Source organism: Calliopsis andreniformis, unplaced genomic scaffold (assembly GCF_051401765.1).
Source record: "Calliopsis andreniformis isolate RMS-2024a unplaced genomic scaffold, iyCalAndr_principal scaffold0022, whole genome shotgun sequence".
Classification (NCBI taxonomy): Eukaryota; Metazoa; Arthropoda; class Insecta; order Hymenoptera; family Andrenidae; genus Calliopsis; species Calliopsis andreniformis.
The window spans coordinates 10,281,546-10,295,137 of NW_027480432.1; the positions used below are offsets into that span (position 1 = coordinate 10,281,546).

At 35.6% G+C, this 13,592-nt stretch overlaps 1 protein-coding gene across 1 annotated transcript in view; it reads left to right on the forward strand.

The window, feature by feature from the left end:
- Nucleotides 1–6,788: 6,788 nt before the first annotated feature.
- Nucleotides 6,789–13,592, forward strand: part of Dve (SATB1_N and homeodomain domain-containing protein dve) — a 104,404-nt gene continuing 97,600 nt past the window's right edge. Inside the window, exon 1 of the mRNA XM_076390758.1 lies at nt 6,789–7,513. Within this exon, the coding sequence (XP_076246873.1) occupies nt 7,439–7,513 (75 nt within the window). The 5' untranslated portion in view covers nt 6,789–7,438. The remainder of the gene's footprint in view (nt 7,514–13,592) is intronic.

Genomic DNA, 13,592 nt, shown 5'->3' on the forward strand with positions numbered 1-13,592 from the left:
TTCCCCTCCGTCGCCGCTGCTGTCCTCCTCTCTGCCACCCTCTTTCAACCCCCCTTTCGACCCCCTTTCTCATCCCCCTCCAGCCGAACTTCGCCAACGGCCTCCACCCTTCAAGATTCAACTTCGGTCCGCTTTGCACACAGATTGCATCCGTGGCATCCGCGGATGCAATCATTACCTTGCTGCAGAAACTCCGCTCCTCCAGCGCGGAAGACGCTCGGCTTGGGCACACAGACGATGGGGGCTCGTGCATGTCGGTGGCCGTGGATGTGTTCGCGAGGAGGCTGCACGAGGATAGCTGGGGCGTAAGAGTGCATCGTTCAGACGGAGGTTGGGAAAGTTTGAGGTAAAGCCTCGTAGATGCTTTATTGGCTTCAGGGTTGCGATTGGGAGCTCTGGGTTACCGTGGGAAGCATGATGGAGAGTGCTGGCAAACGGGATTTGATGTAAACGGCTTTTTTGGAGACGGATTTACTGTGTCGCTGAAATGTTAGGATGGGTTTTGTTAGTTAGGATTTTAGTTGGCGGAGGAGGAATGTTGGTGAGGTTTCCTGTGATGGGTTGTTTTGATTTTGGGTGAATTAAAGTTTGGAAGGTAGGGTGCTGATTAATCAGCTTTGGGGCGAACTGGGAACTGAAGTGTCCTTTTGGTCTCTAATATTCTAGATTTCGTTTGTCAGTTAATAAATTAGTGTTCTTCTTTCTGGTCTGTGGTACTGTAATCCGTTGTTGTTGGGATAAGAAAAGATCGAAACTGGATAACGAAAGATATGGACAATGAAAAAGTGGTTAGTCGAGATCTTAGTCGAGGTCTATTAGCTTGGTCAAAATTTTTATTCTAACAATATTGAGAATATTCTTAGAAAAAGAGTTTGCAGACTTTCCTGTAAGTAGTTAGTGATTTAGTCCGAATATCCAAAAACCGACTCTTTTTATGTACACTATTTTCTCAATATAAACTCATAGTGACTTCTGTTACTCTTTCGAATTGTTGTCTTTTTTCTGTCCCTCATATCTACTTTTGATAAAACGAAAATGAAGTATCTTAGTTATGAGTTAATTAAGATTCTAATAAAACCTTTTTTTAATATAATCCTCGAATTTCGTCGTTTTTCAAATTATCCATATTGATAGTACTTAAAAATAGCAAAAAATGATATAAACTGTTCTTCCAACTGAAAACAATCAAATATTGACATTAGCCCTTCTTGAACTCACTTCAAGACGTTCCGTGGTACATATTGCGCTCAAAACTTTTATATATAACTATACTTACTTGGACTTCATTCTACAATTTTGTGTGTAAATATTCTTAAAACGTGAAGTATTCTTGGAATAAGCAAAAATTTTGAATTTAACTATTTATATTTTTAGCCACGAACCTTTTTCTAAGTAGATTAAACAACAGTACAGTAATTGCTTATTATAAACTCAGGAGTGGTTAAAAGGAATGAGCTTAGAAACAATATAAGATATAATTTGATAACTTCAGCTTTATTTTACCATGAGCAAGTAAGAGAGTAGTATCTAGGACCAAGAAAAATTGTGGCTTTACCAAGAGAAAGTACAACATATAATACAAAATTTGGGATATTAGAATATGGAGCTTGTCCACACCTAACGAAAACCTCAGGAACTTTTTGTTAAATCTATTTGACTATAGTAGTTTTGACTAGTAATTTCTCAAAGATTGTGAGATCTTGATAAGTTTAAAAGTTTGATTATAGAATATTTTTGTTAAACCTATTTGACTATAGGTTTAACAAAAATATTCTATTTGACTATAGGTTTAACAAAAATATTCTATAATCAAACTTTTAAACTTATCAAGATCTCACAATCTTTGAGAAACTACTAGTACACTAAATAGCAGTCCTCGAGTGACATCATCAGATAGTTAATATTACCGAATTTATTGAAAACCCTGAACAGATTAAAAATCTTCGTGGTATGGAAGGGTAGACCTTCCTGTTCATATGATCAGCATTTACAATCGGATTGGAAGAGTGTAGAACGCTGTATCAGCGAACGAAATCTCCAAGTTTCCCAATCTGTCACGTAGAATTTACCCGAGAGAACATTTTCGGCAGACTTTGGCATATACTTGGTAAAGCACGCAAGATATATCATACTTTGCGTATAAACGCATTCGGTGTTTCCTTTATCTCGTTTAAAGCCAAAATACGCACATCTGGCGAGAAAAAATCTGTAAACTGACAGATACGTCCATTACATTTCACTTATAGTAATTCCAGGTAAATTATACCATCGATTAAACACGCGACGCGCATAATTAAACCTTTTTCTATCCATAAACTCGCGATACAGAATGTCGAGATAAGCCAGAAATAAATTGGAGCAACGATAAGGGGTAAAAAAAGGAATGGTAATATCGTTGCCATGGTGGAGAACGTTGAATGGCAGATGTCACGTGATTAACGGATTAACTGACGAGCACTCTGCTTTATCCAGGGATTATCTAGTCTAATACTCGGGCGTTATCGGGGCTCGGTCGAGATTAAGCTGACCGATCTGACTGATCAGCTTTTTTCATTCGCATAAATCGATACCAATAACGTCGCGGGCAATCTGGGTTAAACGACTTTTGCTGTTTCATTTAACTGAATGTAAAGTATGTATCTGGATACGCGCGTTCAACGCGTCACTTGATAAATGGAACGTCTTCGTGAAACGAAAGGAGGAATGACACCGAATTTGAATAGCGAAACAGAAATTGCATGCTCCCAGAAGCTTAATATGGGAATCCACGGTGCATCGCTGGAAATTCATGTTAATACGAAATTTCCCGATTCTTGTAATCAGTTTATTACACTGTGATCTGTCGTAAATGTCGGTGAGTTCTTGCAGTCGTCGTTTCGAAATTTCTGTTAAACAACACAATATCAAACAGTTTTAAATGGTCTGTTTTCTAGAGATCTATGTTTTCAATATTCAATTATTGATTAATATTAATCATCTAATTTGTTTCAGAATTTATGGAAAATGTATCAGAAATAGTAGATACTGTTTAGGAGCAAAATTATTTGCTTACTTCGTTGTTTGAAATATTCAGTTTGTAATATTAACATAATTACATGGTGTAACTGTACAGATATCATTGAAATACAATTTTTAGTAGGTGAAACATATACAAACTACCAGGTCAGGCACATCTTTAGAACTACTTGTGAATTTTCATTTAAGTTAACTATGTAGCAGAGTCATGTAGGTCGAAATTATCCCTTTCAACAATAATTAGAGTGTTTCTTGTGTCAGAAGAACGCAGTAGATTAGTATAATTGACTACTGCTATCAAAATTGTGTGTTTAACAGAATAATATTTCCTTAATTTCCAACATTCGAAATTTATAGTCGATAGTGTAAACGTGAATATAGATATGTACCTACTTATACATGACATTTTGAATTTACCTGCCAGAACCAAAATATTGTTATAATTTCTATTATTTGTGCTCCATGTATTAATAAATAAGTAAAATGATGTACCTACGTAAAAAGAGGCAAGTGTATTTCTTCATTGCTCGTTCTTATAGTGAGAATCATTTTCATAAACTGACCTTTTCAAGATATGAATGAGAGTATGGGGGAGCAACGTTTATTTGTTCTAAATTACTCCAAGATGCGCTGGACCTAATGATGAGCTTGTAGCGAACTGTGCTGACACTTACATGGAGAACACTAAACTGTTGTTGGATAGGTGTTATCTATTTATCGTTGCGTGTACTGTTTAGAAACTAATTCCTTTCAGTACCTACTAATCGAAGCCATAATTGTTCATAGCATTATTTACGATGAACATTAATGTGTACCTTGTTCTGATAGGAATTATGTGTCTATACGCGAGCACACTTGACCATAATTTATTATTTGATAATAGAAATAGTGCAGTAAATATGTACCTATAAATTGGGGAGAGTTACATGGGATCTTGTCATTACGTTTTAATAGTGAAAGAAATGTAAGTTTAATGGTAAACTAGTGATTTTTATTTCTGCAAAAATGTATTGTAAAAGTATTATGAATTCCAAGAATTACGCTGATTATCAGTAAACATGCATAAATTTCAATGTTATCGTCCTGGGTAAAATGAAACGAATTTCTCCATCTAATACTTCAATTGTCTGTTACGATACAGAAGTGTGAATGTATTAGATTGTCTATAATTTAAGTAGAAAATGTAAAAACGTTTTTACCGAAGGAAAATGCAAACAAGTATCTAACTATTTGCAAACATCAATTTCTGTGGACGTCAGACTTTGTATCGTTTGTCACTAACATTATTCTTTCCCAATTTGGTTATCAATTCACCCTGAAACTTTTTGCAGTGACTTTTAGAATTAGAATCAAACATAATCATGAAACTACCTACAGAAATTTATCCCATGTCTTTATCTAAATTATATAATGCTACTTCTGGTGTTGGAATATAAAAATTGAATAATAATTTAATACAAAAATTTAAAACATCAATAGTAGATAATATTTACAACTGCTCTTTACAATATCTATTGCATCCTCTTATCGGGGAAATGAAGGTTTTGGTGTAAATATTGCTATGGTTACATCTAGACTAAAGATTAATCTTTGAAATTATTCAATTCTATCTTATTATTATACAGCTTTCATAAGAGTATACAAAATAAAATTATATTTATATGCCAATTTAAAGCTAAACATACTTTAAACATAATTTAAAGCTATGATTAATAGCGTTTCAGCTAGAGCTATTATTTGTAATTGTCACTTTATGTAACTATAAATGAAATTAACAAAAACTCTTCAGAAAATTCGCACAGCAGTGGACGAATTTCGTACGTCTTCTAAGCTCTTAAGTGATATTATGCTAAGTCACAGTACCTTCTTTTAATTTTTTTATATATACTAATATTAATATTGAGTCTATAACGTAGGACACGTTTTTCGAGGTCAACTCGTGTTCAGGGAATCCCACTTCAGTCTTATCAGAGATTGTAAGTGACAATGTACACAATTAAAACTCGTCCACTCCAAATAATTTCAAATTAGAGTAACTATACCAACGAGGTTATAATGAGGAAACCCTATAGAGTAATCACATTAATTGGATTCTATTTTAAGCTCTATTACCCACCCAAATTATATTTTACTCCAAATTTCCCTTTCAAAACTTTATACATCCAATAATTTGAAAAATATATTCTTCAGTGGAACTCACAAAAATTTTACTCAGTGTTTAAACCCTTCATAGAACCCTGAACGATGACCCAAACCCTTAGCGCATCGTAAACTTGTCACGCTCTTTCCACACACTCTAAAGTATGAAGGCTAGCCACTGTCATTCCTATCTATGTATCTTTATACATTCTTTCTCATTGTCAGTACCATACATACTCTTAACAGTTCCCTAAAACACAATGCCAATCAAAAAACCCATTTAACTCTTTTACTCAAAGGTTCCTCCTAGCACACACCTCTTCCCTGAACGTCTGTCATACTCCCTGTTATCGTCGCTCACCATCCCGCGCCTCCATTGGTGTTTCCATCCAAGCACGAAGGCAAAGCGGGGAAGCAAACGGTCGCAGACTGCAGGCTCTATCCTAGTCAAAGAAAATCACAATCGAAGCAGCGGCGGTATCGAGGGTGCGGGATCGAAATCCCCGCGAGATATCTTCATTCTCCTCTCCCGTGGAGCCAGTCCCTACTGCGCCTGGCGCGAGCCACGGTGTACTGCTAGTGGCCGAGTACGGCGGTATGCGTGAATCTTATCTCTAGACACACTCCAAGAACACGGGTAACACGGATGGAGGCGGGAGGGGGGCCGAGGAATACCGGAAAACTAGCTCGGGAGCCGAAGTGGGAGTCGAATTGCGGCGAGAGAAAGACTAAGACGACGGGTAGCAGAGAAGGGAGGGGGTGAACCTAGACGGTGGATGAAAGGGGTGGATAGACGAGGCATAAACGAGAGCCACGGAGGGGGTAGGTGGCGGAACCGAAGGAAAATACGGGAGGGAAAATAGAGGAGGCGATGGAGGATCAGGAGGAAAAGGGCCAAGCGAATAAGCAGGGGAGGAGGACTGAGAGGACGAAAAGAGGATCAGAGAGACCTGGAGGGAATGAGAGAGGAAAAAGACTGGTGGGGGGAGACGGAGAGAGAGAAAAAGGAACTGCGCGGATGACGAAGGTAGCTCTGGAGGGTTTGAGGGCGAACCATCCGAGTGAGAATCGGGATGGTCCTCTGCCGTGGGCGATGGTGGCCGCCGCGGTGGTGGGGTGACTACGACGGCGGGTAGGGCATCGTAGGGGCAGAACCAGCGCCGCGACGCCTCGGCATGCACAGTTGCGGCTCGAACGCCGTCCCATACTAACGTGTCGTCCTCGTGGCCCGTGCATCGATTCCACCAGCGTGCACCATGTTCGCAACTCGCTCCTGAGCTCAGGATTTTCGGGGAGATCTCTCGAGAATCCCACCAGGGCCTAGACGATGGATTGCTCTTGAGGATCAAGGATTATGACGATCGAGATCGCTCCTGAATGCATGGCACAGTGGCCAACGAGAGGTTGACAGTCGTGACATCGCCTAGCGAAATTGGTAGCGATCCATCGAGTGCTTTGGATTTCTTTCTGATTTTATGACAGTCGAGTCTCGTTGCATGAAAATGTTGGGCGTTGATTGACAGTGAGGAATTTGAAAGTAGAGACAGATAGCGTTAGATTCCCTTGGAGCAGTGACTTTTGTACAAAATTTCTGCAATGACAGTGGGATGTATTTATTGACAGTGTTTAAATGAACAGTGACTGACGTTTCGATCCTCGATAACTGTTATCGATAACAGCAAGTTTTTGAGATTCAAATAGTAGCAGCTGTTTCATATGTCTAGTGCCAAGATCCACGTGAGCGCAGGTTTTATTAGAGTTCCAAAACGCGCTGGCAAACCCTAGCGTAAACACATGTGTGCGACCATTCTTCCCGATCCGATCGGAAACGTGCACCACTCGTTGATCTGGTGATCTGATCGGTTCCAGTTTACAGTATTAATTCGATTCGTTCTTGACAATAAGTAGCATCGCGATAGAGAGCTCTAACGTTTATCACTTCGTGTTGACAATACCATGAAATTTGACGCACAGTGCATGGCACCTCGTGTACTAGTAGCGAATTGATCGGCAACTGGCTCAGAGGTAAAGCATCGAGGGTATGGATCGATTCGATCGCCGCTTGATCTTCGCAGAGAGTCTGCGCCAGCGTGAATTGTAGCCAGAACACTGTGACGAAATAAGCAACACTGTTTCCTGGCTCGATGCATAACGACTGATAAAATGACGCATAACAACTAACAGTAATCAGTGAGGATCGTAGAAGCAATAAGTGACAGTGTGATGTTAAAAATGGCGGCGACTTCCCTGTCCCGGGACAATTATTGAGAGACTCCACGAGGGAATGGATTTTCAGAGCGCTATGGATACGTTCGTAGAGGCATGGATGGCTGCTAATACGAAGACGGATCAAGTGCAGGTAAAGCATGACAGAAATTTTTCGTTATAAATTCTTTGCTAATATTTTTATTTTTAGAAAATACCTTCTTGTTTCTGTTTAAATGAGTGTCAGTTGTTAATTCTTGAAAGAAATTTTTATTTCTTCTGAGTTCGTTACTTTTATCGAGTTTTAAGTTTGTAGAGAGTAGCATAGCATATTATTCTCTCATTATGATGTTTTTTTTCTTTGATAAAAGAAAAACGAATGTCAATTCTTAAGTGTTTATGGAATGATTTTTTATTCCTTATGAACTCTTTTACCAAGTTGTAACTTTATAGGGAATAAAACGGAACCTTTTCTTTGAGTTTTTTCATTAAAAATTCATCACTATCTCCTGTATTTCCAGACAATATTCTCTTATTTTGATTTGTTTTAGTTTCAATAAAACAGAGATGAGCTGTCATCTCATAACTGAGCTTGTAAAGAAATCTTTTATTTTTTACAAGTTTATTTCTCGTATCGAGTCGTAAATTTATAGCCAGTAATGTAGAGTTTTTCTGTAGCTTTTTGACCCGTTTGAAGGCAAACGCGTTAAAGAAATGGTTGTAACACTACGCTAAAGATCCAGTACCTGTGAAGAGGCTCGTTGAGAAATAACCCCTTCCAGCATTACACAGTCAATTTGCTACCCTACCAATTTCTACCCTCTTGAACACTTTCAGCTCCTCGCCAAGTTAATTCCTCGAAATCAATTTGCCACCTTCCGTTACATCTTAGAATGTCCAACAAGATTATATGATATCACTGTGTCGTTTAGAATGTAAGGATATGAACATGTTAAAATCGTAAATTATAGAAAGCTTTTTAAAGAGTTCACCTTGCTAAATGACACGTTTTCAGGAACAGATTTTATTTGCTTTAATAAAAAGTGGATAGTTTGTTGAAGAGAAGTAATTTATGCACAGAATGAACGAAAGTCTTTTAATATGTAAAAGTTTATACAAGATTCTTCATAATTTAATGATATAGATACTTACATTAACTGATGTTTAAATAAATATTTTTTAAATTATGTCATCTATTTTGCTCCAAAATTTAGACTTTGAGAGATTACTATTTGAAAAAATTGTATATTTGTATCCCTTTTAAATTATATATGTACCTATATTTAAATAATTTTTAAATCCTTTTGCCAAAAAGTTCCTATTCTTTTTGGGTAGAGTGGAATACAATAATAGTTTGACACTACATAACGAATCATCTAACATTTTCACCACAGTATCCATATAATAATATATAATAGTTTGTTGATTGAGAATAATGGAGTATGGAAACCATTATTTAATTAGTAAGTATAAATAATGGTAGAATGTAATATATACAATGTACCTAGTATTCTATAAATAATAATAGTGGTAACAATGCATGAAATATATCCGTGTTTCAGTTTATATCTCATTAAAAACTCCAATCCTCACCAAGAGGAAACAACAAAATATTTAAGAGATCAAAGATTTCAGTTTGATTTGATGTAACGAAGTGATAAAGAATTAGAAATCTCAATACAATAAATAATGAAAAAGAAAACAATATTTTTCCAAAATCTATAGTCTTATTGTACTTTTATATTTTATCAAATTCATCTGACAAATTCAAGTGATTGAGAAAAATAAATCACACTACTTATGTGACATCTGTAGCAGTATATGAAATTTATAACTAAATAAGTGAATTGGGCTCTTTTTGTTTAAAACGATAATAGCGAGTGGAAGCCATATGTAGTTACTTACATGAAAATAGAAAATAACTTAAATAGATACGAGAGCTTAGAAAAATCAATTCCAACATGATATTGAATAGCTAAATTATTTTCAAATGATTTTAGAATAACTTAATATTCAAATATTTCACCTCACAAATGGCTTGACAATTTCTAAGTCGTAATGATAAAAAAATATATAACTTTCTAACTGCACTTGATAGAAGAAAAAGAGTATTATAATAAATCTGTAGGTTCTTTTATCCTGAAGTAACTTTTTAACGTGTATATCAAAACAAAAATACCACAGACAACAAAAATATTTCTCTCTAACAATCTCAAGTAACAAATACCAAAGACTCCAAATAAGAGATTCCAAACAATATAATAAATACTTCAAAAAATGTGACTACTAACTGAATCAGTTATCCAAACACTATCAACCAGAATGAAACAACAGAGAAAAATATGAAATATTGTAAAATTTCATCTCAACACCACCAAATTTGAATTACGTCTGAAAGAAATTCCTGCGTGCAAATCCACATGGTAAAATTTGACCAAAACGTCCACCTCTTAAGGAAATCTTGTGTATAGGGAATGCTGAAAGTCAAGACCATGTGGCGTATACATATATTCGACGTTCTAAAATTTCAGAGCGTTAACCAGGGCGGCGGTAGAGAGGATTGGGAGATAATCCCTGGCGAAACCGCGAATCGTATGTGTTGCGAGGATGGACATAGGTACGTTTACACGTAGACGTACGGGGGGTCACGGGTTCTGACCACGATACGGATGTGCCCCTGCCTTCTTCCTGTGCTACGACCACGTTCGCGTTCTGGCATTCAGTGCAATAAGACCGCATCTCCATTGACCAGTCGATCTCTTGATCGTCGGGAACTTCTGATTTTCATTTCTAACCCTAGCGTTCACAGTCCAGAACGATCCTTATTTGAATATCCACTGCTACCTTTGACGAATATTTCGTTTCGGTTTTTCTGTTAACTGGGTCAGTTCTCAATAATTCTAGGAATACGTATTAAGAATGGATGAAGCAGAATTGATTCATTTTAACAGTATGTATATTGCTGCTTTCAGTGAGACTGTATTATTCTTTGAGGAAGTGTTTCCAAAAGATGATTAAGCATTTCCTCTCTAATTAACAGTTGTTATTAGCTATCCAGGTAAAAGTTGGTACAGGTGTTATGAATGTACGCAAATAATGCATATTGTAGTATACGTATTATTTAAGCAAAACGTAATTGGAGGTAATGGTAATGGTTATTGTAAGACTAGTACAATATAGGTACTAACTCATATTTTAAATTTCTTTTGCAAAATATTTATGAATAAGTTTCAGTGATTAATGAACTAATAAATTATACATTTTCTGTGTGTTACTATTAGTTATTCTTTGGAACGTTGTGTTCGGATGCTAATACTGCTTTAGTTAGGGATTAATGGTAACATAATTTCGTTCAATGTCATTTCAAAATAAATTTAATATTCTCAGAAACTAAATCTAGGTATTTATTTATAAAATCCTTTTCTTGACTCCTAACTACACAAGGAAAGAAAACATAGTAACATTATTATCGAAAGATATAATCACACTGAAGAAATAAAAAATGTCAGTCATCTGAATTGCTTTGCTAATGCCAGTTTTAACACTCGATACGAAACACCTAAAACTCGCATTAAAAAAGACTGTTCACATCAGCTCGAAACATATATTTTCTGCGTAACAAGGAGGACTTCTACAGTGTTTAAAATACACGAGGTTGCATACTACTAAATTGTGGACCTTTTCTTTTATTTTTCTCTGTATAACTGATAACTCATACAAGCAGTTGATGCGACCATAAACAATAGGGAAAAAAGAAAGACCAATGGTTATCTTCCAGGAGGACTCTACGCTTTAATAAAACGCCTCTTAATCTTACCTCGTAACACGCGTTCCTCTTGATGCGATTCTGGCATCAATGTATGTTCTCAGAAGGAATGCAACAGGAAATAGGGGCAGCTGGAAAAATATCCCTCGGATTTCCTCCCATTTTCCGCATACATTCGCTCGTTCGAAAAACGTGTAAACCTTGTCGCACGTTTGTCAGAGACGGCAGAGTCGTAAATAATCCCATAATGCAGTTACTCCGGTTTAACCGAGGAGCTCGTGGGATTTCTTCCCTCAGGATCATCGTTCCTTCGCAAAACTGGCGAACGATGCAGTAAAGATTGCTCCTCGACAAACACAAGAGCGATATTCTGACGGGTATCCAGCGACGCTGGGTGTTTGCTGAACGTTCAAATCGCTCCCCTCCTACGATTCCGCTATGGTGTAACAGGCGTTTGGCTTCCGTTGGTAAAAATGGAGGGGAAAATCCGGAGAAAGCAACATATAATAGTCTGCTTTTCTGAGTAAATAAATTCCAATTTCTCCCTTGGTCGCTGGGGATGAATGCGTAAGTGAATGATTAATAACAGAACGTGCAGCAGTGTCCAAATGGTGGATAGTTTGCGATACGAATTACTGTCTCAGTGGAATCATTGCTTTGTGGGAAAGTGATGGGAAAATTTGGAAATAGTTTTTAAGTGGTGGAATATTGCGCTTGAGTAGCTATAAAACATTTTTGTGACTGTAAGGCAAAACGATCTATGTCACATTTTCAGAGGATTCGAGTTAAGACCTTGATTAAGATTTAGAATTTATATTTTATATTTGCAGAAAGAAGGAAGGGCATAGAAAGAATGTTTTCATTTCAAAGTAAAGTGAAAATATGTGGCTTGAGTAATTTTCTCTTATAACCACAGATATACCGAAGGAAGATATGAGAAGGAAGGAATTAAGGAATGATGGAACACTTATTGTGGTATTGAAATATTGTTATTTCATATTCGGATATAAATTCTGCCGCGTGACTGGAAACAGGGAACAATTGTACTTTACTTTTTGTCTTCTGTCATCAGAGATTATTGATTCCAGCTTCTATTTTAATGAATGATTCAAAGAAAATGAATTGTTGATAGCATTCCAGTATTGTCATAAGTAATAAATTAGGAGTAAATATTTCTATTCACTCAGTATTAGAATACTGTTGTAGAAATATAAAAATAGATTATAGTCAAGAAATAATTATAGAAATTGTTTATAGGTTTAAGAAGAAATTATTTTGAAAAAATAATATTTTTTAAATTTATCTGTAAAATGGTTGCAAATTCTAATAAAATTAAATTCAGATAGTTACTGGTAGTAGAATGTTTTTCTAAGGCATAATTTGTCTTGTCCACAAAGTATAATACAGATGAAGTTAAAACAATTTGATCCTATGAAGATATAATCAGTCAAAAAAATCTACATACTCTCTATATGTATGCAATATTTTAAGAAATATAGAAACTTTAGTAACAGTAATAGTAAATATTACAAGAAAATGACCATAAAATACAGTGTTATAAAAAATATTTCTATATGAACTATAATATAGTGATATATATAGTAACTATAATGTACTATACTATAGTATAGTATAGTGGTGTAGACTCACAGAATATACAGTGTAGACCTAAACAAAAATTCAATGATTCCACAGAAAGTAGAAATATTAATAAAGAAATACTATAGGTATTTAATACGAAGAAATTGAATACAATATTAGTTAGAAAAATTCAACATCGATATTGTAAAATAATTCCAATTTCAAATTTTGCATATAACATTGGTATTATTATAGGTACTAGTTTATTCTAAAGAATCTTCTGAAATTTGTCATAATGATGGAGAAATATAATTACTTATTTAAAAATTATAATTAACACAGTGGAATCTTCATTCACTAGGTCCCTTTAAAATAAATACTAGGTATTTATTTGTAGTCCCTTTTATTCGAGGTTATTATTATTTGATGTACACTAAGAATACAATAGATCATCGATCGAGTTCTAAACAAGTAATTTAACACTAATCTACCGAAAATAATAAAATTTTCCTTTAGGGTTGTGTTTCAGATTTAAGTCTCGTGTTATGTAATTCTTCGGAAGAAAGAAACAGAAATTTTATAAAAATTTTATTTAGAAATAAACCAAATCGGTGAAGTATATCGTAAACTACTGTCTCAATATTTCAAAATAAAATGGAAAATAACTAAATAATCCACTGTGTATATGTGAGTACTAAAAAGGTGGAATAGTTTCTATCCAATTATATTCTAAAGAATGAAACCAATAAATAGTTTTAAAATTTTCTCCCAATCAGCAGGGTATTCTCCATTTTCTGCTACATGCACTTACAAATTCCTCTAAACCAAACCCAGATACTTTCCTCTGTAAAAAACGGTACAAGTATTAAACTTTTCGCGAGGACCA